The sequence below is a fragment of the Anopheles gambiae genome, chromosome 2, assembly GCF_943734735.2.
Source record: "Anopheles gambiae chromosome 2, idAnoGambNW_F1_1, whole genome shotgun sequence".
Lineage (NCBI taxonomy): Eukaryota > Metazoa > Arthropoda > Insecta > Diptera > Culicidae > Anopheles > Anopheles gambiae.
This window is the reverse complement of record NC_064601.1, coordinates 79,728,533-79,753,655: the sequence shown is the minus strand read 5'-3', so window position 1 is coordinate 79,753,655 and position 25,123 is coordinate 79,728,533. Positions and strand designations below refer to the sequence as shown.

The 25,123-nt window shown below is 44.0% G+C and overlaps 1 protein-coding gene across 8 annotated transcripts in view; it reads left to right on the top strand.

Annotated features, from left to right (window-relative positions):
* LOC1274848 (uncharacterized) overlaps positions 1–22,987 on the top strand; it is a 102,992-nt gene extending 80,005 nt beyond the window's left edge. For 4 of the 8 annotated variants that reach the window (XM_061645552.1, XM_061645549.1, XM_061645551.1 and 1 more), the window contains exons 6-17: positions 330–452; positions 544–776; positions 1,410–1,461; positions 5,998–7,428; positions 16,197–16,766; positions 18,903–19,106; positions 20,230–20,624; positions 20,701–21,271; positions 21,354–21,518; positions 21,603–22,209; positions 22,307–22,519; positions 22,603–22,987. In XM_061645552.1, the coding sequence (XP_061501536.1) occupies positions 330–452; positions 544–776; positions 1,410–1,461; positions 5,998–7,428; positions 16,197–16,766; positions 18,903–19,106; positions 20,230–20,624; positions 20,701–21,271; positions 21,354–21,518; positions 21,603–22,209; positions 22,307–22,519; positions 22,603–22,727 (4,689 nt within the window). In that variant the 3' untranslated portion in view covers positions 22,728–22,987. The remainder of the gene's footprint in view (positions 1–329; positions 453–543; positions 777–1,409; positions 1,462–5,997; positions 7,429–16,196; positions 16,767–18,902; positions 19,107–20,229; positions 20,625–20,700; positions 21,272–21,353; positions 21,519–21,602; positions 22,210–22,306; positions 22,520–22,602) is intronic. The other 4 variants (XM_061645553.1, XM_061645554.1, XM_061645555.1 and 1 more) reach the window with 4 other exon arrangements.
* Positions 22,988–25,123: the final 2,136 nt, after the last annotated feature.

The following is a 25,123-nucleotide window of genomic DNA, read 5'->3' as shown; positions in this document are numbered from 1 at the left end:
ACCCACTTTGAACTATGCTGCCACACCCTTTCTTTGTAACTTTGTTCAATATGAGGTTGAATTATTGGCGTACTTGTCGTTCGTTCACTTCATTCTCTTCTACCCGCTGTCGATGCCTTCGCCTGATCGTTGTTTCCACTGCTAACGATGTGCAGTACCACGGTCGCTAGCGGATGGGTCGTTAAAATGCACGCGCATTATGTTATTGCATCGATTGTTCGTCAGAACACACGTACTCTTCCTAGCTTCGAACGAGCACAAAGCCAAGCCGCTTCGTCTTATCTAGCAACAATTTTCCTAATGCTTTCCGGGATCTCTCCCGTCCGCAGGAATCGATCATTGTTCGAGATGCAACGAGTAACGACCTGCACAAGATGGTGGAAAAGGCCCTCCAGCACGGCAAGAAACCTTCGCGGACGGTTGGAAAATCGCTGGGTTGGATTGGATTTCCGGTAAGCGGGCGCTGCATTCTGGCATGCTTTTGCCTTCTCCTTTTGGTTTTGGTATTTAACTTACGCGCTAACTTCCCCATACTCTGTACAGGTTGGATGCGGCGAGAAGATGTCATCGAGTGCCAAGGAAACGGTGCGCAACGTGAACACGCAGCTGGCCGAACTACGTGACCTTACCGGTATGGATTTTGGCTGCTGGGTCATCTGGAAGGAGCAGACCGGTGGTGCGGCTGCAAGTGATAAGAGAATCAAGCGTGAGGTGGATCCAGACGATGACTACTACGACTACGACGACGATGAAGCTGCAGAAGATGACGATGAAGGGTAAGTGCAGTTTCGGTTTTACGAGTGAATGAATGAATCTCTAATACAAATACTCTTTTGATTTAATTTAACTAATTAAAAAAAAACAATAATCACATGGCTTGAAATGTGTCTACGAAAAATATGAATCGGCCCTATTTTCGTACTGTGATTACATATAATATTGTTGAATTATTACTGTGAAATACATAGATCGACTGTAGTAGGTCAAGTAGCTAGTCTGTTATATATTCAGCATATATTCTCGTGTTGATATATTGTTAGCAAACTGGATGAGGACTCTAATATTTAGTCTCCAATAAGCGAGCACAGCTCCACATCATGAAAAAATACAATAATAATACTTGATAACACTACAAACACAATTAAAACAGCCCCTTACCAATAATATTAATCCTTGAAAATTTTAAATTCAAATATCATTATTCTTATTACAATTATGTTTCTATTCTTCATAAGGTTTATCCTTATTATCATAATGGATGAACCATTCACAACAAATATTTGGTAGAAATCGATCAATCGATCATTTGTCGATCAATTGCAATGTCGCGTTTTTCGGTCAACTTTTTTGTTTGGTATTTTTTTCCTCTTTTCTCATTATTCGTGCGTGATTTTTGTTTCAATCTTCAGCGAAACGACGGAAGTTCCTCATGCCCACCGACACCATCACGGTTCCAGTGAGGTAAGTTTGCACGATAACCATCCTATTGCCCTTAGCATATACCATAGCAGTAATAACCTCGCACTAATGACGATGATACCCATTCCGATAATATCTAACACTCGTTTACAATGCTTCACCGTACCGCGTTATTCCCCGTTTTGTTCCGGTCCGCTCTAACAAACAACAACAACAACTACCACCACCGTCGTTCCCTGCTCGGAAATGGTATCCTCCCTTTTCCCCCCTACTAAAGGCTCCAGCACGGAGAGGTGCCGTAAAGTAATCGTTTCTCGCCACTGCTCCATCTCCCCCAAATAGTCCATGCACTGTGAGGTCGAACATGTAAAAGAAACATATACACCTAAATGATGATCAAAATTCACCGCCCGACACCACATTTCCTGTGGTGGGTTTAGCAAACTTGTTTCTCCCTTCATCAACCCACCACCACACCCCACCAGAAATGGATCCAACTTTCATTCCAACGTGTACTTCGGACACCTCAAATGCAATTCCGTGCCGATCACGTCCAGTGCAAATAAATTGATAAATTTTCTCGTTCGCTCCAATCTCCTTTTACCACCACCACCACCATCCTCTAAACTCTGCCTCCTCACACACACTCGCACAGGCTCACCATCTAGTAGAACATAACATTCCGACACCGATTTCCTTCTTTCCGCGGGAATTAGTTGTGAAACATTTTCCCGGACCGTGCTTCCCATTCACCCTCCTATGGGGCGCTCCATCATGATGGTGGGTGGCCTCGCAATTACGCTTCTAATTGAGTCCATTACCGCGCGTTGCTAAACCACCATATTCAATTCAGGCGAGCGCGATTATATCCTTTTCCAACCGTTTCGGCCATTACCATTGCCCAACCCTGTACAGAGTGCACCGTACCGTTTGGACCATTTTCCCTTTTGCGCGTACTTTATGTACATCTCTCGATAGGGCTCTTCCTCCCACTAACCCTTATCTATCGATTAGCGTTTGTTTTGATGTAAAGTTTGTTCGCGTTTTGCCGTGTTTGCTAGATATCGTTGCCACACTTTTAGCGCTTGTTTGAATGGCAGTTGGGGGCTAATATTTAACAACGCCAAATATCAGTAAACTAACAACCAGACTGGGTCCCTGTTTATCCGTACACTAATTTGCAAATCGGAAATGCGTGTGTGAATATTACATTAAGTCCAACTATTCAACATTAGTGCCTGATATTACCTATACATAGCTGTTCACATAAACAAGTACACTCGTAGCCGAAGAGTACCGTTGCTACTACACCAAAATTCCACAAAACGATACATTAGAGGTCTGCAAACAAAGTTTTTGGGATGGTTTTCTTCTAGTGCACCCGTTTCTTTACTGTTTGTGTTGTGATTAGTTGTTCTGTTTGGTTTTGTTACATCATAATCTGCTTACACCAATAGTGTTTATATTGATTTTCAACTCATCAGGTTTTGTTTAAGTGTGTTTCTCGTTTTGAGCTGTTGATTCGTTTTCTAGCAATTAGCGTTCATTATTGTATCTTCCTTTTTATTTGTCCTTTCTTTCATTAGTATATTTTTCAATAACTTTAAACATTTATTATACTAAATGACATCGGTTTTCCTAGATTTTTTCAAAAAAAAAACAATGAAAGAAAAGATACAAACAAAAGGAATTCGTGATTCATGTTCCTTTACGTTTATCACAACCGTTTTTTCTTCTTTACCGTTCCATTGCAATTTTTACATTTTTCCGTTTCGTTGTTGTTATGGTTGCGTGTTACGTAGAACAAGTTTCTGCTCCTTCCTTGAGCTTTTCAAAACCTTTTTCTTTCTCTTTGTTTGATTTCTCTGCCACTCGATCATCTCGACCTACCCGCCACGCGAACCACCTTACTTTGTCCCATCCGCTCAGCCGTTTTTAAATGGTTTCTCCCCATATCGTTTCCACACTGGCCATGCCGATTGCACAACGGAATAGAAGGCAAACCGAACAATCAACCACTTGCTAACTTTTTTTTATTTTTTTGCTGCTCGATTAACGACAAACGGTCAATGTGACCAGGCTATGCGGTGCGTCCTTTCGTCCCGAACCCATTCGGTTGGCATTTACGGAGCGCGATCGTTGTCGCTTTCTTTGCCATTTTGTTATTTATCATGGCGACGACGCAACCTGCTGAACGGGGCCGTTTTGCAGTGGATATTTTCTTGTTTTTTTACCGCAAAAATGTCAAGAATTACACGCATACTAGCGCGGCCATGGGTCTTCAATTTATCAGAGTGCCGCTGTTGGAAAAGACAATGTTTCTATGATGAATTGTGCCATTTTCAAAACATGGGGATTTCACAAAGAGCATATTTTATTGTCTGCTCTTGTGCCGTAATGATTATGAAGCCTTGTTGGCCATCAGCATCGTCAAAAGGTTTGGCTTTTCTTCGGTGAACATATTTTTATTGCGGCATTCATATGAAATGGTCCGAAAGATGCCCTTTTAAAAGAAATAAATAGGTGAATATAAAAAGCTCCTTTCGATATTTTTTGCTTGAAGTTATATGCAAATGTTATAAGCCATTTTTGCACCATTGTTAACTCTGAAAAACTCCGGGATGCTTTATAAAAGCTCAAATAAAGTAATCTGGATTTCTTCATTTCCATTTCTCTTACTTAATCGTTTTAATATGGAAACCATCCACAAAAATGATATCATCTGACGAAGCACCAACCTGTGCGGAAATATATTTCCGCCCAAAGTAAATCGATACACCCAACCGAACATTGCGCCGGTTGAAACGCAAACGGCAAAAGCTCACCAAACTCGATCCCGAGCGTAATGTAACTCTTTTTTTTTGCTCCGCTCTGTTGTTATTGTACGCCATACTTTTAGCGATGACATTTCCTTCATTTTAGGGACGGAAATACGAAGCGGATATAATCGTTTCGAACGGCACTAACTATCGAGCGCACTAATTGTGTAATTCAAGGACGGAAAGTAACGCCACGGTTTAGATAGAGTGTGAAAGAGAGAAATAGAGACACAAACAACACACAGACTTTGGTTTTTTTGCGTTGCATTGCATTGTGTGCGTGAGAGCGCGTAAAAGGATGAAATTAATTACATCCTTCCGAAGAATCGGGCGCAAGGGATGGAGGCGCCCAGCACCGTTCGCGTCTTGGTGTTTGTCGTTCGAGTGGCGGGATCCGCTGACAGGGCGCCATTATCGCTAATGGTAAATCAACTATTGGCCCAGCTATGCGTGACGATAGCAACATAAAGGCTTTGTTCGCCAGTTGAACTGCCGTTAATCCCTGGCCGTTTTCCCTGGAACTCCATTGCCAATCAATAAACGAGCACCACTAACGCAATCGTAATCGAAACCGTAGTACTCCGGTTTGTCGGACAGAAGGCATGTTGGAACACGATACATCCTCTCCATCCACGTTCAGTATTTTTTTGTTATGTTACAGCTTCTCTAGCAACAAGCTGCCAGCGTATGCTGCCCTCCAACAAAATCCTTTTGTTTGCGTTTATTTTTTATTTTTTTACTTTCCAATTCCCAACAATCCTGAAAAGCGTGCACGTCCTGATAGTATTCACTTGCTATTTGAATTAATTTCCATACAAACTAGCAATCTCTTACTCTCTCCTCCCGTTCTCTGTCCATTCTTCTCTACAGCTCTGCCCTGTTTTCTTTTATATCTTTCCATCTCGCTCTCTCCCAGTCCACCTCTCGCACTGCCTTTCTCTATCGCTCTCTCTCTCTCTCTCTCTTTCTCTGTCTTTCCGTATCGCACAGCACAGCAGTGTTGCCTTGAGTCAAGTCTTCGCCCTCGGGATCACACCATTTTCCGTGCTCTGTTTGTCTGTCTGTGTTCGCCCGTGAAAAAACCCCCCTCAATTGTGCCCCTTTCACTTGTGCAAAATTGCGCAAGTTTCACCAAACAAATGCCGGCCGTGCTTATCACATAAAATACACCCACACTCACTCACACCCACTCATTGGTTTCTGCGTAAAAACAAAAAACTCACAATCAAAACGTCGTGTTGTGTTCTGCCGATAGCACAAACTGTTCAAGTGTGCGCTTTTGAAGCTTTTCTTGTATGCCAGAATGTGTGTTTGTGCGTGCGTTTGTGTGTGGTTGTGTGTATGTGTTCGTGTGTCTGAGTATTGTTTTGCGTTGGTGGTTTGCAAGGAAACATCTTTCACCTTAACTGGAAGCTACTTGTGAGTGCGTTCGCTTGTGTTTTGCAGCAGATTCTTCTCTAACGGGTACAACACTGTGAAGTTCATCCTTACCATTTCCTGTACTCTCTCTCTCTCTCTCTCTCTCTACATAACATTTCTTTCCTTACATTATCTCTCTCTTTCTGTTTCTTCTCTGTATTCCCATTTCTATCTTTGTGCTCTCACCCATCACTTTCTTCGTCTGCTGTACAATGTCGTATCCCTTCTCGATGTTTTGTGTCCCTTCGGAAATCGATATTGCTCCCGACGCTTCGCACAAACCAAACCATTTCAAATCCGATCAAATTTTGGCAATTTCATGTCGATGCTTCGCACACAGCAGTATAGCACCAAGGCTGAGCACCACAGCTCGCCAACACACGCCACTAACAAGCATACTACTAACAATCCCGACCATACGGTGGAAACGCACCATCATCAACAACATCACCATCACCATCAGCAACAACATCGCCATCATGCGAACGCCGAGAAGCAGGCGGAACCATGGCCGCGTGGTGGTGCAGCGACCGGGGAGCACCGGAAGTCCCCGGTAATGGTATCGCTAACAGCGCCATCCATCACTGCCGCCACCACGCAACCATCGCAACCCAAGCGCAAGCACAACCACGGCCTGTACGATCAGGTGAAGGAACGGTCGGCAAAAAAGCAGGCCGCAGCACTGCTCGCCCACACGCACCAGTCGGATCGGGCCTTCCAGCCGGCGACCGAACCGTCGCACGTGGCCGTCCACCCCTTCACGCCGCCCGATTTGCGCGAGAGCGTGTCCCAGCTCGAGTCGACCATCAGCAAAACGATCGCCAACAACGAGCAGCTCAAAAAGGACGAAGAAACGCTGCTCGCCCGCAAGGCGAAGCACAAGCGCATCGATATCGAGCGTATCGTCGAGACGGAGCTGCTGCTGCCGGAAATCGAGCGGCTGCAGGATGAGGTGTTCCGGGACGATTACGTGATCGAAGATGTCGTGCGGGGGCCCAAGTTTTACGATTTCAGCACCCAGCCGCAGCTGGACAGGTTCGTACCGCTGGAGCCAGAGCCGGAGAAGCGACAACCGGCGACCAGCCCCACAACCACACTTCCGGCGAGTGTGAACAGATCGCCGACCACCGTAAAGCCACAGTACGTGACAGTTGAGAAGACCACCACACCCCCGATGCCCACTACCTCAAAGCAAGTTCCGGCTACCACGCCGAACAGTAAGCTCAGGACGAGCCCAACCCAAGCCGTCTCCACCTTAACCGTGCCGAGGCGACATACGGACGAATCTTTGTTCACCACAAAGCTTCCACATCCGGCTATCACACCGGTGGTCAGCTCGATTGACGCAGACGAGGATGCACCGTCCCGATCGGACACTACAACAACGATCGGCACAATCAACCCAACCGCCCAATCCCGTCTCGTTCCACCGACCAAACTTGACCCGACGACAACGACAACGACGACGACGTTGTCTTCCACTCCAGCAAGAAGTGCAGCAAAGACGACAACAATGACAACGACCACGGCAACCGCAACGTCCACAAGAGCTAAAACGATTCCTACGGAGTTGATAGAGCTGCAAACTTCTCCGGCAACTATGCCACTGACCACCACCACCACCACGGCCTCTACCACCAGTACCACCGTTTCCGAGGAGCCAACAAATCCCACAGCAACCACCACCACCACCACCACCACGCCGGCATCTTCCGCTTCCGCTACTAACACTCGCTCTACTAACCTTTTCGCTTCCGTTCCATTGGTGAAGGTAAGCTAACACTGCCATCAACACATCAACCTTATGGACAACCCCTGTGTCTAGGCTGGTGTGGGGACGAACCGCTCGAAAATATGCGGGAGGGGAGGGAAATAAGGGCAACACTCCAACGGGTTTTTCTAGACGTGAATGGCTGAATCTTCTGTCAAAGGGTTTTGTGTTACATACTTTTCCGTTCTGTTTTTCCTCTTCGGTTTGACACATACAGAAACTACGACACAACTTACGTTTCCCTCGAATGAAATGGCTTCAGCAGGCTGCATTAGCTGCATTTTTTTGTTTTTAAAACTAAACCGTTAATAATTTATTGCAACTTATTTTTACCACTACCACGGCTCACCCGGGTTGCCTCTAGCACTGGCTCTAGTGTGGCTCGCTCGCACGTACCAAATCGATAAGTCAAACGTTCGATCCTTTTGGGACGAGCATCGATTTGGCGAAGGGATGAGGTACAAAAACTTTCTGCTTCTGCTGCTTGTCCAGTTCTACCGAAAACCTCCCTCCCATTTCTGCAAAAGTGCCATTCGCAGAAGAAACAGGTCATCAAAAATTTAAAACACGTTTCGGTCAAAGTAAGAAGACCGGTGAAGGATCGTAGGATCTTCCCTTAGCCTCTTTAGCGGTCGTCTCCTCTTGTGTGGCTATGGCTAATGGAAAACTCGTACCCCCCCTGTTGTTCCGTGCTTGGTCCTTTGCTTTGCGTTTCCCAGGAACGAAAGCCCGTAACGATACAAAAGTTTACCATTGAGGTGGAAACTTTCATTCCAACTTTTGCCGTTGGTAGAGTTGGAAAGTTCTTCAAGCTCCACCACCACCGACATGAGCAACATGAGATCCACTGTTTTCTTGGGATTTTAAAACTTTGCGTGCTGCGTGTTGCGTTGCGCCCCACCGGTAGCCATTCGGTAAGATAAATTGTGCCATTGCATTGGCCATTGCTGATGAACTCTCCCGCCTGTGGGAGCGTATTCGAGTGTTTCGGTGAATGTGCTGGAGTGTAATTTCATCGTAGCTGTAAGATTTCGGTTCATTACAATTAATTTACCATTGCGTTTTGTACGTTTTGCTTGGCGTTATGCAGAGAAGGTAGAGAATTTTCCCTTTTTCTTGGTATTCTATTCCATTAAAATGTTTATTTCCCTCTTCATCCACCTTAAAAGTAAACTCATTTTATCTAGTCTTTTATTCCGTGAACAAAGTCAAATGCAGTGCAGTTCCATTTATTGCAGCTCTGCTGCAGATTTTGTGCCTGCATTTTACGCTCTCCTCATCACAAACTGATTGTAAACGTTTATCCATTTATGGTGGTACTGCAGAAGCTTAATTGTGTAGAAGTAATGGAAGGTGATAGACGGTGCTTAAGAAAACAAGATAACGAGATAGCTTGAGTAATTACATTAAAAATGACACAACATACTGCTTACACTACCGTCGTCATGACTTTTTATGATAACAGTGATTCAGAAAGCAATAAAAAATAGATCCATGTGATTATTATAATATCACTTACACTTATCACAGTGTAACTTTCCTGCTGCGAAATTATATAAAAGTGAAAATTGATCTCAAATTTCATGATATTGTGTATTTAGAATTATCCATTAGTAATTATACCAATGTGTGCGTGTGTGCTTCTGTTTGCGTCTATGCGTGCGTCCTCATGTGTGTGCGCGTGATTTTGTGTGTGTGTGTGTGTGTGTGTGTCTGTCTATTTAGTGCGTTCGTATAATGTAATTATACTATCTCTTATATATTAAACATTAGTCCAGTATAAACGCTTGTGAGTGTTTGTGTGTGTGTGTGTGTGCATTTCTCTTTGCTTCCAAATAGCTTCATATAGAAATTAGGCCCTTTTTTACCCTTTTTTGCATCAAGCATACGTGGACAACTCATTATAACTTTTCCACTGCGATTAAGCAGCGCTCAAATAACCTTTATCAACGTTTTGCTCGCTCATTTACCCCCGTATAAGCTGTCCCTCGCATTATGTGCGCTCTCTCTACCGCTGTCGTAATAATTAAGGCTCGTTCACAAATTTGATTACATTACGCCGTTGCACAAATTGAAATTTCTCCACCAAAAACCGCGCAAAAAGCTCTTTTGCAAACGTCAATAAGCAAAATTAAAACCATCAAACATCAAACAAGTCGCGCAGCATCATAGCAGCACCCTCCCAGCATCATACGCACTTAACTCATTTACATTTAAATTAAAAATGTGTTCGAATGCATGTTGATGGTGTACATACGCGGTGGTAAATATGGTGGAAAAGTGGTGGAGCAGTATGGGGCAATATTGAGGGTTTTGCGGTTATGATTAATCCTTGCCATGAGGATCAACGAATGACCAATTTCCGATTAAAGAGTGTAAGAGTGGGGCCTTTACTCGGCAAAACGGGGCGGAAAATTGGAGGAAATGATACGAGCAAATTAAATACAAACACACATACGGAAAATTTTGCATTTTTTGTTTCGTATTCATCCAATGTAAATTCCATTCGATTCGAATTCTGTGCCAATGCAGTTAAACCATGTTTGAACTGTGCAGCAAAATTTCCATGGCTGCGTTTATTTGTGTTATTTTTTTGGCACGTTATTTATTTACTCTTTACCATCCTGTACCGGAAGTAAATAAAATGTGTTGAATTTCGAACGATCGGTTGCAAAGAAGCGCCTTTTAAATTAAATTAAACTCTATTCAAACACAGCACAGTGCACCGGACGCGGGACTGCAGCAGAAAAGCAACAGCAAAAAATGTGAACATTACCTTCACAATACTCCAAACAATTCATGGCCGCTGCCCCTTGTTCCATGCACCGATAGAGTAACTGCTTTTAAATTAGTACAATCGAAAACAAAATAATAGATCAATACATTCCGATGAAAAATGCACGCCTCGTAACAGAATAATGTGCAGGTTTTTTTCCCGATTGCAGCGAATGCAAAAATGCATCCCCCTCTCTTCATGTATTGCCGTAACCGGATGGACGAAATGCAAACCAAACAAAAATCGCCAAATTGCTGCACACCGTTTGGCATTCGAGGTGGGGTGAAAAAACAACAATTGCTTTTCAGTGCGTGCTTACATACGCAATGGGTGTCGAAGCGCGACAAGTACGAGACAAAATCCCGTACACACGTTTGTACGGGCTGCTTCCCGGCTGACTTCCACCGTGTGTCATTGTGTTTGCTTACAACAAATGCAGTTTTTGTTCGGCCATCGCTTGATGTTCAGCCCGGCATATGTGGGATGCGGATGTATGGGTAGACATTCATCGCTTGTCTTTGAACCAACACAGCCGCACGTGTGTCTGGTCTATTGTCATCCACCAGTCACACAGGTTCGATGGCCGTAGTCGTTTGTTGGACGCTTGGTAAAACTTGCTTTTTTGTGCACATGCACAAGGAAATGGAAGGAAATGTTGACTCGCGAAACTCATCTTGCCAAGCCATGCTGGTGCAGACAGAAATAAACTGTACATGTTTGTTTAACGAGATCGTGTTTTTGCTTGTGTTTTACTTTTTTTCATGAAGCAATATGCAAGATGTATGTGTATGCAGTGCTGCAAAATGTCATCAGCATCACGAGATATTCACCAACGAAAACAATGAACATATCCGTGGTAGCTTGATGCTCATTGCTGATACTCAATGAAAGTGCGTCATGACATGCGGAACAGGATATGCGAGTGATTGAGTCAAACGTGATACTCTGACTCACAGGCTAAGCTTAATACCGGCGCAAGCATAATTATGACTTTTTCTGACTGTGAACAGTGCTTCCAAATGCCACTGTTTCAGTCACCATGACCATTCAGTCATGACTGAAACACTTGGTGGACCAATCACATGCTTTGTGATATTTTGTGTTGCACCCAACTCTTGGTCACTCACTTGGTCACGGAATTTTCTGTCGGTGATAATCACGACATTCTTAGAACTTACTTCACGTGTGGTTCCAAGCTACAAAATGAGCATGCTTTCTCATTTCGATCATTTTACTTCTTGGAACCACTCGCACGCACCGCATATCTCCCATGACTATCATGATGATCACCGACAGAAAATGTCACTACTAAGTGACTGACCAAGCGTTTTTTTTGCACACAATGCCACCAAGCATGTCGCAACAACTGTTTGAGTCTCACCTCTGATCATCACAGTAGAGTTTGTGACGCTGACATGATTTTGTTCTAGCCGAAATTTGTCATGACTATGTCAGTGACATTTTCCAGAACTGATCACAGTAAAAAAAAGTCATGACATGGCTGACCAAGCGTTGGTAGCAAAAATGTCACGAATCATGCATTGATCACACCAATTGTTTTGAGTATCATCTCTGATTATCACAATTGAGTACGTGACGCTGACATGGATTTTGTTTCAGTCAGATTTTTCATGACATTGACAGTGCCATTTTTCTGCGCTGTGAGTAGCTCTTTGAACATCATTTGACATTCGTTTTTTAATAAATAAATAATTTAAATAGCTCGATGAACTGATTAACTACAGTTAAACCAAAGGAAAAAGAACTCAAGGAACATTTTTCAGGCACTTTATAGACTTATGTCTTAGTTTCGTTCTAAAATTATTGCTTTCTTTTACTTGGTTTAGTCAGTAAAAGATACAAATTGATTATCACGTGTAATATGAGTCATAAATTACTTCATGTTTTTATTTATATTAAATAATCAATAAAATTCCGAACAAAATGAATTCTGATTCTACTTTGGAATCGATACATTGAATGTACAATTTTTGTCATTGCAATTGTGCACATATTTAATATTTTGTAAAATATTTTCCAAACTAAAGCGTAATGATCAGATCATACAGAACAAAACAGTAAACCACATTTATCCCAAATTCAAACAATATACAACTTTTTAGTACCTTCTATTAATAACGACGATTGTTTTAAAGTCTTTCTACAATCGCTAATTCAAACCCCCGAGAGCGGTATAGCGTTGGTCTTTAAAACAAACCACCATCCTCCCAGGGCACCATAACCAAGTCTCGCCACTGTTCTACCATCAATCAAACAACGATTAATGCGGACAAAGCTTAAATGTGACACAAAAGGGAAGCACAGCCAAGCAACAAAAAAACAAAGGAAACAAAACCCCAACATAATCGTGTCAGCTCAAAAGATTCACCACCGGCGCAAATGGAGACGCCTGGTGATGGCTTGCCACCAGAGCAGACAACGGTGCCCAGCGTCAATCAGTGCGTGCCCGGCTTGTTACCGGGCAATGAATATTAATTGGCAACTTGCCACCATTGTGCGCTAGTAGCAGCACGGTCAAGCCAGCAAGCCCGGGACATCACCGTAAGGCAGACCACCGTACAATCGTGCTGCTGCTGCTGCTGCTGCTGGTGGTGCTGCTAATTTTCACACTCACGCTATGACGCGACCGGACCCCAATTGCGACCCAATAACCGTGTCACACCTGTCACAAAGTCTTCCGGCTAGAGCAGGAAAAACTAGCAATAAAAAAATCGATGTTAATGGTCAAATTCATGCACAAAAAATGGCTTCAAGCGGTAAATAGAGCCATGAGGGCGACTGGGTATCAAACTTTTTCCCTTTATCTAACCACCTCCAGCGTGTTTTTTCGCTTCATGTTCGCTTTCTGTGTGCTTTTGTACCGTGTATGCTTTCGTGTATGTGTGAATCTGTGTGTATGACAATGACTGTATGTGTGAATGTGTCTATTTCACGTTCGCTTTTGTTGTTTTTTGTATTTTAAAAAGTTTATTTTGTCTTACCGTGGTGCCCTTTCTTTCAGCCAGCGAAAGTTCGGTCCCTCAAGCTAGCTTTTACTGTTGGCGGCTAGCAATTTTCACCACTGCAAACAAGCGCCTCAGCACCTCTTTTCCCCACTGCTACCGTTTTAAACCGTGTTTTTTTCGTTTGCCCGCTCTTGCACCATATCCTTGTTGTTCGCTAGTCGGTTAGAAGAAAGCGCCGTTGTTCGCCTTTTTTGAATTTCCCTTTGTGTTTTTCATTGCCTTCTTTTCGCTCTGCTTGTTTGTTTGGTGGTGTGTGCTGCTGCGTGGTTGAGTGTTTGACGTACACTTTTCCTCTTCATTATTGTTTCTGCCTGTCCCTTCACGCACCCCCCGTCCCAGCATTTGCACGGTTTTCTTGCTACCAGGCGCGCGACCCCCTCCCCAAACGCCCTTCATTCGCTGTACGAGATAAGAGACAACCAAGCCCCGGAAAGCACACTCTCGAAAAACACTCCAAACGTTTAATCAATCTCAAGTTGTTAAGCTCCAACGAGCGGCTGGGCCCGGGCCGGGATCATCCTTACATCCTCACATTTTAATCCAGCCCGGGATTTTTGAAGCGCGAGCTTTCCCGATGAAGCTTAACTGGTCCTGCACACTGCTGGCTGGGAGCGACATTACGGTAAACATGGTGGCCACTTTAAACGCCCACGAGGCAGCAAAGCAGCACCTCCAGCAGCACGAGGGAATGCGTTTCAAATGCTTTGTTTGTTTGTTGCTGATGTGTTGTTTGAAACGGGAGCAAGGATTCCCACTTCATTCCACAAAGCACAAGGTTGGTAATGAATGTATGACACTCAGCGAAAGCGAAACAGGATTAAAAAAATGAAGATCCGGGATGTAATACAGGGTTTTCCAAAGCATCTCACACACACATACAGTGCCCTGTTGGCACCGTTGACTCCGCACGACACACTCTTAACATCCTTGTGCTTGTTTTCGACTTGTAAAGTGGGTGCTTTTTGCGACCATTTTTATTTACGCTCGCTCGTTCGTCGTGCGCTTGCCCGCTTAATGGGTTGCAAGTAATGTGAGGTGGTAAACACTTCATCAGGATTTAATGTGCCACTACTGCGACACGACACGGTTTGCAGAAGACTCCTTCCGACACACATTGGGGAGCGTTGAATGGAAAAGTACCATTTTTGCTCATTTTTGTGTTTGTTGCCGTTGGAGATGCGAGAGGTTTGTTGTGTAATTTCTACGTGTGGCTGAAGAAAGTGTGTTCTACAGAGAAAAACTCACACGTCCTTAACCACTTCATGTGAAGTCGTTATGTTCCCGTTGATAGGAAAACATTATAATTGGCTTCAATGTGGGACGAAAAAAGGATTACAGAAACAGGACATTATTCGTCTTTGAAACAATGCCATACACAACCACACATACAGGATTTTGCTCTTTCACGTTTTGGCCACTTTCACTCTCTCGCTACCTATCTTTCTCTCTCTATATCTCTCTTGCTCTGTTTCTCTCATCTGCCCCCCATTCGTACCCCTTTTGCTGGCTATTTCTATGTCTGTTTAGCTTTTTTTGTTTTTCTATTCTTTTTTTATCCACTGCTCTCCACCAGCCGCTCCAACGCACTTTTCTTTTGGGTTCCCATGCTGCAACCGCCCACAACACCATACCCCACTTCACCCCCCTTGGCCTTAGCTTTCTCTTTCCCCTGCTCACTGCTGTTGCTGATGCTGATATGCTATCGTGTTATCATACTGCACTTTTTACACGTCTGTGTTTCCTTCCTGCTATCTTTTTTCCTTCCTCGTCCGTTTCTGTTTTTTTTCTCTACCGTTGTTTTTTTACCAAAAAACATCGCCTTTCTCCCCTTCCAATCACAATGTTCGCTTTTTCAAGCACAATTTTGGGCCCCGTATGCGCTTTTTATTTTTATTTATTTATTTTTTTATTTGCTTCGTGTTGTTCACAACTGCTTTTTTATAATGTGCGCTTTTATGTCCCTGCTAAATGAAAGAATTATACGCTTTTTGTGTTCAGCAACCGGATGAGGATGTTTTGGTGTTTCGCTACATGTATTTTTAGCTTGCTTGTCGTTTTTGCTTTGCTTTCTGTCGTTGTGCTCTCTTTTTTATTGTTATATGATTTAGATATTGTTATCATAGTTATAATTTTTGCCATAGCTATCCGCCTTTGTTTTCATTTGAATATTAAAAATGAAACAAAAGAACCTTTTTTATTCCTATTTAAGATAAAACTATTTTATTTACATAAAATCTATTAGACCTTTAATTGATAGCTGAAACTGAGTTTATACATCATATCAGCTACAAGAAAAGCAAAACTTTCCTCGAACCATTGCTAATTATTAACGGTTCGTGCTAATCGTATAAACTTCCTATAAATTATCAAAAACAGAATCTCTCGAAATGAATATTGTTTCCATTATGAATTATTATTATATTTATTTTGCATGAACTGTTGTTGTTGCACGTTAAAGCTTTAGTGCCTGGTACGACGCACACGTCAAACGCAATAGTTGCAAGATGGTTTATAACCTGCGTGCAAAATTCGTGCCGCTTTAGACCATTGAGAAAAAGCACGTAGTACTGCTGGCTAAGTAGTGTCGTAAATCAGCAAGCGAATGACTGTATGAATAATCGTATCAAATACAACACAATACCACTCTATACTACCGTACAACTATATAGCATATATGCAAACAGTACATACTTATACCAACCAAGCTGTTTTAATGCCGTGAAAGCGAACAAAACAGCACAACCTTATAGCGAGTGTGTGTGTGTGTTTTTTTTTTTTTCGAAAGTCGGCCAGTAATTATTACCAATAACTACCATTACTTTTATCCATCTACAACCTTTACTCTTTCGCGACCAACCATCAACACCACCATCACCATCACACAACTCACGATTGGACGCGCGATTGTATGTTGTTGGACAAAAACAAACAAAAATTCCCCCCCTCCAAATTCGCATCCACTGCAGAGCGATGATGAACCTGCGGCATCAAGTTCCAGCACCATCAAAACGATCGTACCAGAAGCGACCACCGAGAAGAGCTCAACGATATCTTCCTTCTCTTCTGCCGTCGAGTATTCGACGCCCTCGTCCACAACGACCGCGACGGCGACGACGACGATCGCAGCACTTCCATCAATAACTTCCACGCCGGCCAGTTCGTGGCATCTGGGCATGGATGAGGACGAGGAAGCGAGCTACGAGTCGAAGGAATTTTTCGATGAAATAGATTCGAAACCTTCAACATTTGCTAATTCTGAAGCGGTATCCATTTCCTCCTCCACCACTACCACCACGCACGGTAGTGAGGATCAAGGCACGAGTGACTACACTACCACCACGGTCAGTTACGTGCCACTTACTACTACTCCGACGACGCAGGAAGAGTTGAGTCGTTACGCGACGAACCTAGATCGCTCCCCGTTCGGTAGAAAGATAAATGACGAAGACATCAGCGCCGACCAGGAGGAGGAAGACCAAGAAGAAGGCGAAGACATCGACGAGGAGGAGGAGGAAGAGGACTACTTCTCGCAAGGGGTCCGTATAACGGTTCTACCGCCCAACAATCTACCACCCCTGATTCCCCGTGCCGAGGAGGCGGAAGTAACTGTGCCGACCTCCACACTAACTCCCGACGGTGTCGACAGTGACCGCGTACCTAACCCGACGGAGCAAACTGGCGACCTGCGCTTGCCCGGAATGGCTTCTCCCGCTACCACAACCAACGCTATGCCTACGGAGGACAGCACTGCAATAACGATGACGTCCTCCCAATACCAAAACACACGCACCACTACACAGCCAACTACTAATAGTGCCTACTACAACATTCCGACAACAACAACAACTACAGTAATCGCATCTGCAACACCATCCATTGCTACTACCAATATTAGTACTTCCTTCGCTGCTACTACTACTACTACCGCTGCTAGTGCTGCGTCCGCCAGCTATCCCAGTACTACCCTGGCACCCGAACCCGATACCGTTGCTACTAGTACTGCCCTAGAGCTCCAGGTAGCAACTACAACTACTACCAGCCCTTTACTCTAATGCCCACCACACCAGTTTTAGTACTACGTAATCTCAGTAATCTCTTAGAGAATTGCATTGCCGTTTTTGTTGTGTCGCCTGGAACGTTCCTAGCGCGAATGTTCACACGCAATTTGTTTGATTTTGATTTTCAACTTTTCAACACTCTTTTTTACTAAATTTAATGAAATATTTTAAAACTGAAAATTCTACCAAAAAAAAAAGCAAGAATATGAAAAGATCAGTGATGAACCAGGGGGAAGGAAAAGGGAAAACAACCTAAGTGGTAGAGCTTTCATATAAAAAGAATACAGTGAAGCTTTCAACAAGCACGCAAGCTACCAGTGTATATGCACCCAAGTGTACTCGATTCGTAGCGTTCGGTAGACTCTGCAGCTTCAATACACCTGTTTTTATGTTCTGTTTTGTTCGTTTGAGTAGAAATTATCGGCCAACTTGCTCACATTTTTTCCAACTCTGGTGTCTGCTCTGGTACACACAACGTTTTGAGGGGGTCGTATCAAAAGCAACCCAAAACTGTACCAAGCTTATACTCAGACGCAGCAAAACCGTGCCACAAAATGCCGTTGAGACAGCAAAACAAACCAATGTGTGTTACCAAGCACCAATACGTTGTGTTTGTATGTGTGTGTGGAATTAGCGAAAATGTTCTTCTTTTTTCGTTTACTTTTTTCATTCTGTTTGTGTCTTTATTGACACTGTTTATTGCACTGAAGCATTTTTTTTTTACTTACACGAACGTGTCGAGTTGGTTTCTTTTCTCGCTTTAGTTTTGTTTCTTTCTTTTTTCTTGCAATCGATGCAAAATTTACTTTTGCAATTGCATACAAAACAATATTATGCACGCCGCTAAGCTCTGACAAGCGTCACACACCTGCACACTTATACATATCGACACAGTTTATTAAAACGGTTTACTTTCTGTTTTTTTTTTTGTGTTTTTGTTTGAAGCTTTTAATTTAATGACATCAAAAACCGACCTGTAAAAATGTACATTGTTTAATTGTATATTTTTGTACCATTTACCACCACCGTACGACATTTCATTAGCCATTTACCGTTAAATAACTTTCTTTATAATTATTGTGGGAAAGCAAATGGGACAGTGATTTGTAACATAAAACATTGTATAGTTTAACTTGTACAAATTATTCATTTTAAATTTGGTGTGTTTTCGATCACAGTTTTTTTCGGTTGCTCACAAAACTACATCAACGATCATTGCCATTACTCCTTACTTTCCTTTTACTTCTGTCATGTGCCATCACATTCCTTGCGTTTCTTTGGTTGGTTACAAACATCAACTACACAGCAAATTAAAAACCTAAAAAACCTACCCATGCACAATGCTTCTTTCGGTACGCTTATTAACAAACTAGAGACACTTTAACTTACTTTCACTTTACGAACACACGATAGATTTCTTTTTTAAATACATTTTCTCAATACCTTTCAACTCTCTCGCTCTCTCTCTCTCACACACTTTTTGGTATCTATTTTTTTAACGTTATAATTATTTTAGCAATTTAAAAGTGTTTGTGTAAAATTGCATTCGTATACTAATCGTACCTTACTTTCGTTCCCCCGTGCGCGTACTTCTGCATCGTTCGTCGTCTGCAGCCTACATCGACGCAACGTTCTGTGTCGACCTTCACCACCCCGAAACAGGACAACGAGGAGGAGGACAAGGAACTGGAGTACGAAAACTATGACGATGAGTACGATGACGAGGAGGAGGGAGCGATCGAACTGACCACGCAGCCCGATCCGCGTGTACTGTCATCGACCACAACCACCGAGCGACCAATGCCATCGTCGACAGAGGTAAGAATTCAAAGTGTTACAGCGCAACCCGGGATAAGATTGAGCGCAAGTGATCTGTACACGAAATATCGAGGCTTCTCGCTTATGTCAGGCCGTAATTACGAGAATTATGATCACGCTATAACAGCATTGATTTCAAGATGGTGGCTCTTAAGCGTTTATATATTTCATAGATCTTTTACACAATTTTTGCTCTTGCTACATCTATTTGGCTCTTCACGTGGGACTCTACGAACATTTTTGTAGAATTTGGCTTTTTTGGTCTAAAAGTTTGCCGACCCCTGCTCTAGACGAACCAAACTCAGTCAGAGATAAGATATTAACGACCTCCAATTTCTCCTAGAAATTTCACATCCTTCAATATTTTAACGATCACTTAAAGTCGATCCTTGCAAAGAAAGATATAGCATTAGGCTCCTAAATGTTTTATGAATAATAACTGAAAAAAACTCAAACAAATGTTAGTTTCAACAGTAGATGAAGATGAATACTAACAGTTAGTTTATAGTATGAATGTTCAGGAATTCGATTGGTCATCTCCATCATTCCACATCATTACAGATCTTTGATTCGCAATTTAGAACAGCATCAAGCTTTTTAGTACAAATTATTTCTGACACAATATTCCGAGTGACTACTTAAAAAAAGATTGATCTGAATTGTTTGCCTTGAGATGTTTGTAGTGTCCTTCGTGTGGGAATTGGCTGAATTCCAGAACTGAGCTAATCGACTTCTAGAATATGCTATTTTATTCTACTCTAATATAAAGAGATCGTTACTGGATCATAATCTGGATCAATCTCTTCTTGTCCATGATCAGTAGGATTTGATCGGTATTGGATACTGGGCAAACACGGTTACAAGTTCAGTTGTGAATAGATTTCGATTAGGAATGCCTTCCCATACCTTAATACTTATGCTGAATTGGGTAAAAAACATAAATCAATCCATTCTTTTTATATAAAAAGACTTCTTGGCCAGGGAAAACTCAATGATCTCTCTGTGCTTTTTACCACAGCCGAACGGATACGAAAGAATGAAGAAACACTTATTCGAAAAACTGAAAAAATGAGCTCAGAAGATTGTACTTACAAGATAATTTTCTCTATTATTCTTACTGCAGCCAAGCACTACCCCAACAACGGTAACGATGCCCACCACAACGCCTTCCACGACCACCACCACCACCACGGAAGCACCGACGACGACAACGACTACCACAACCTCGACCACTACCACCACCACCACGACCACAACCGAGGCATCAACTACGACCTCAACGATGCTTACCACGGAACTGGACGAACCGACCAACCTTCCACCGATCATTCGGAACCGCATTCCAAAGCAAGCCATCCCGGCCGGTAAAGTGTTCCGCTACCAAGTCCCGCTGGAAACATTCCACGACAACGAGGACGGTAACAATCTAAGCCTGGAGCTGCTGGATGCCCGTGATCAACCGCTCAAACCGAGCTCGTGGATCCAGTTCAACGAAGACACGAAAGAGATCTATGGCCTGTAAGTCCCACGCACACACAGTGAAGTCTCTAGTACAGCTTAGCTTAATATACCGTTTTGTTTTGCCATCCTACAGACCGCTCGAAAAGGACGTATCCCGTTGGCCTTACAAGCTGCGCGCTACCGACTCCGGCAATCTTACCGTCACGGAAAAGGTGGACATACAGGTGCAGCAGCACAAATCGCACCGCAGCCTCAACCACGAGATCAGCCTGGCGCTGCGCCTGAACCGCAAGTTTGCCAGCAACGTCGACTGGCACATCGAGACGGCACGCGGCATCTCGGTCGTGCTCGGTGACGTGACGCTGTCGAACATTATCGTGCGCGACATCCGCAACAGCATACAGGATCCCAGCCTGGCCACGTTTGTGTACACGAACGAGACGCTGCCGAAGGATCGCTGCCCGGAAGAGAAGCTGGACGAGCTGGTGGCGCTGCTCACCGAAGAAGCGCTCAACGATGCGCTCAATCCGGACATTACGGTAAAGTCGGTGCAGGGCCAACAGATTGCACAGTGTACCAAGGTCACGCCGCCAAAGGTGAAACCGACGCAGAGCATTCAGCGCAACTATGCGCCGCAAACGCGCAACCAGGTCGATCAAGTGAACGCAACCGTGGGCCATCTGCTCGTCTTCAAGGTGCCGGTGGTAAGTGGGGTTGGAGGATTCGGATTCACGTTGGAACGAATTGTGGCAACACAGATACATTGTCGTGCATTTGCCTTTCTAGGACACATTCTACGATCCAGAAGATGGTAACGAGCTGAAGATGAAGCTGCTGACAACCGATCGCAACACGCTCGATCCCAACCACTGGCTACAGTTTGACTCGAAGAACCAGGAGTTTTACGGTGTGCCGCGAACGAATGACATCGGACGCAAAGAATATCTTTTGGTGGGTGGTGATCATTTTCGCACGCTTTGCATGCCAGAAATTGGTAATCGTAATTCTTACGCATTTTCTCTTCCCACTTCACAGATGGCGGAAGATCGCGAAGGTCTCACAGCAACGGACGCACTGGTGGTGGTAGTCAACCCGCACCACAAGCGCGACTACAGCGTCCTGTTCGAGCTGACGCTCGACATTAGCCACGAGCAGTTTAACACGGCCCAGGTACAGCGACGCTTTATCGAACGGCTTGCGCAGGTGTTTGGCGACGCCTCGACGCACTACATCAAGATCCACCACATTCGACCGATCCACCATACCGGGCAGGTGCAGGTGTCCTTCTTCAACACGACGCTGAGCCGCCAGCACCAGCGCTGCCCGCAGGAGGAGATCGAGACGCTGCGCAACATTCTGCTCCACCAGGACAGCACGATCCGGGCGAAGGTGCGCGAAATATTGGGCCAAGAGTTTAGCCTGCAGAACGTGAGCCTGGTGCCGCTGGACAACTGCCACGGGTTCGATACGCCGCATCACGCCACGAGCGAGCCGGAGAAGGCCGCCCCGAAACCGATCTCGAAGGACGACTACCTGCTCACGTTCGTGCTGCCGTCGGTGATCATCATCGTGATGCTGCTGATCGCCGCCATCATTGCGTGCATTCTGTACAAGCGCCGGCTGACCGGCAAGATGGAGCTCGGTAAGTACGATCCGCCCCAGCCCGCCAAACCCCGCTACGGCACTAACACAAGCGCACCGACACCACCGGAAGAACTAATATTGATGAGTAATGAAAGAATATATCAATTTCAAACCTATCGCCTCCTCCTCCTCGTCCAATCCCCAAGGTACTGACGAAGAGCGCAAGTCGTTCCGTTCGAAGGGCATCCCGGTGATCTTCCAGGACGAGCTGGACGAGAAGCCGGAGATCGGCAACAAGTCGCCGGTGATACTGAAGGACGAGAAGCCCCCGCTATTGCCACCGTCCTACAGCAGTACCAACCACGATGGTAAGTGTTTACACTGCTGATCACCGCGCAAAAGCAGCACCACCAACAACACGTTCCATTTCAAAATTGATCGATTTCTACAGGCGATAACGAGGACGTCGATGAGTACGTGCCACCGCAGCCGGTGATCGTTGGTGGGCGCGAATCGCGCGGCAAATCGCCCGTCACACCATCCTACCGGCGGCCGCCACCGTACGTGTCACCATAGGCCCGGCGTCCACCACCGCCCCACCAAGGAGACAGCAGCATTCACTAACTATTTGTTCGCAAAACAAGGGGGCGCGGGATTGCGTATGGTGCGCGCGAGCATCGCCATTTCACTATTTGTTCCGTTTAGTTGTACTGACTCTTCTCGATTTTTTGTGACAAACAATCTACGTTTATGTGTGTGTTTTTGTTCTTTTTGTCATCTAATTTTTGCACTCGATTTACCAATTACCACCAAACACCAAAAAACGGAAAAGAAAACATTAGAGAGAGAGAGAGAGAGAAGAAGGAAAACACAAACAGTAATTAAAAGGCGCGATCGTGTAGCGCTTTAACAAGAGAAGCAGATCGTTACAACCGGTTATGATAAGGTAGGGTTTCTGTGTGTTCTAAGAATTCGTTCAGGAAGGGTTAAAAGAAGATATCTTTGATGATAGTACGTGATATGCGAGCAACAATACAAAAAATACGTTTTTTTCTAATTTAACAAAAGAGTGCGAGACGTAGTTCAGCGGCGAAATTGAATTGTTTGGAAAATTATACAAATTATGGCGTTATTACAATGCTAAAGTAGTAGTTGCAGCGCTTTAAAGTGTATAATTTTTGGTACAATTTCAATCGTGTGGAGGTTTTTTTATGCTTTTCTTCCTCTTTGTATTTCTCTCATTTGCTCGTAAGTCTGTCTCCGAACAATCAGCCGGGTAAACTCCGGGACTGGCTTTGTAAGCAAGGCTGGCTGGCTGGCTGGGTGTGTCAGGACTTTATGGAATGCCGTTTGGTTTTTCCACCTATAATTCCTCACTCGCAGTTCGCAATAGAGAGAAAGGGAGAGAGTATGATAAGGGAAAAAGTGGCATTTGAATGGGAACACAGGATTTAAAAATAAATTAAACAAAAACACAAGGAGAGACGCAGGGATAATGTGAACACATGGACGTTAAACGGAACGGATATAATCGTGAACAGTCGCGCTTGATTGACGAGAAGCGAGCGAATGGTTAGTTTATAAGGAGAGAAGGAGCACAGAAAAGAAGAGAAAGAGGAGAGAGAGCGAGAGAGCAGAAGAGAAAAGAATCAATTTATAGTCATTTACAAAGCGTTTCAGTAGTAGCTTAGGTACGTGTAGTAGTGTTTAAAAATTCAGTTAAGTTCATGTAAGCCCCCCTTACTATTTCCGACCGAAGCGGCTACACACGGCTTCCTTTTTGCCCACGCGGACCATTTAATGAACAAACAAACAAAGGGAAACAAAAGGCAAGAGAAGTTGGTTAGGACATACCGCGCGGGTTTGCTCTTTTTGCCAGTTTGCTTTACAACTACACGCGATCCTTCCTTGAACAACGGTGAAGAAATCGGTTGCGTCGCGCAATGCGCCCGTTTGTTGGCTTCCCACGTTGTTCCACTCCTACCCAAACACACACACATTTATGGTACCGCACCACTAACGCACAATCATTCACGATGCAGGGTATGACGATAAACGTATGGAGGAAGTAGATGTGAGACCCGTTGTTGTTGTGTCAAGAGACTGGTTCAAAGAGGGGAAACTCGGGCGAACGGGACACGATCGCAAGGATGATGCTTAGAGATGACTGCATAAACAGACAGAAACGCTACGCTAAGCCTTCTCTTTGAAGGACCAGCTTTCCACACAGATTACAAACTTTGAATGAGCTTACTTCGAAATAGAGAAGATAGAGAAGCGGGGACGTTTTACAGATTTTTGCAAAATACACACCGTTCTTTGTTACAGGCCAGATAGACCCACGGAAAGGAGGTAGATATGGAATTTGTTCCGGTGTTTTGTATCGCAATATGCGTTTTCTTTTGCCAGTTGCCATAAATGCGTACCATTTTGAGATTTCCAACCGATGCAGTTAATATTGGCCATAGCTATAGCATAGTGTGGAGCAAATCTGATCTGAGGATCACTGATCTCAGAGCAGCATTCAGCCAATTTTTCCTATACTTTCCCTCCTCACGCTTTCTAATGCCGCTGCTGTTAGGTAGAGCGCATGTTCGCGAAGTGCAAGACTCCTTTTGAATGCTTCTGTCTGTTGTATCGATTTTACGCTCATTTTCCCATACCACTTAACTTAAATTGTAATATTCGACATCAAGAAAGAAGCTAAAACGAAAGGAAAATTGATGTTAATAATTAGATAATGAGCAATGTAGCAGTGCTTTCATCTACCTTCATTTTTACCATTCACCATCAATGCAATCATTAGAGAGCCATATCATTTCGGAAGCGCTTTCCTTATACGAACAATTTGTAATACAAACACTCCAACTGATAGATACAGCCACAAACAAACAAAACACAAAAAGATAGAAGGAAACAGTTAAGCAAACCAAAAAAACACCTCTACTCTACGGTGATAACCGAACACAGTT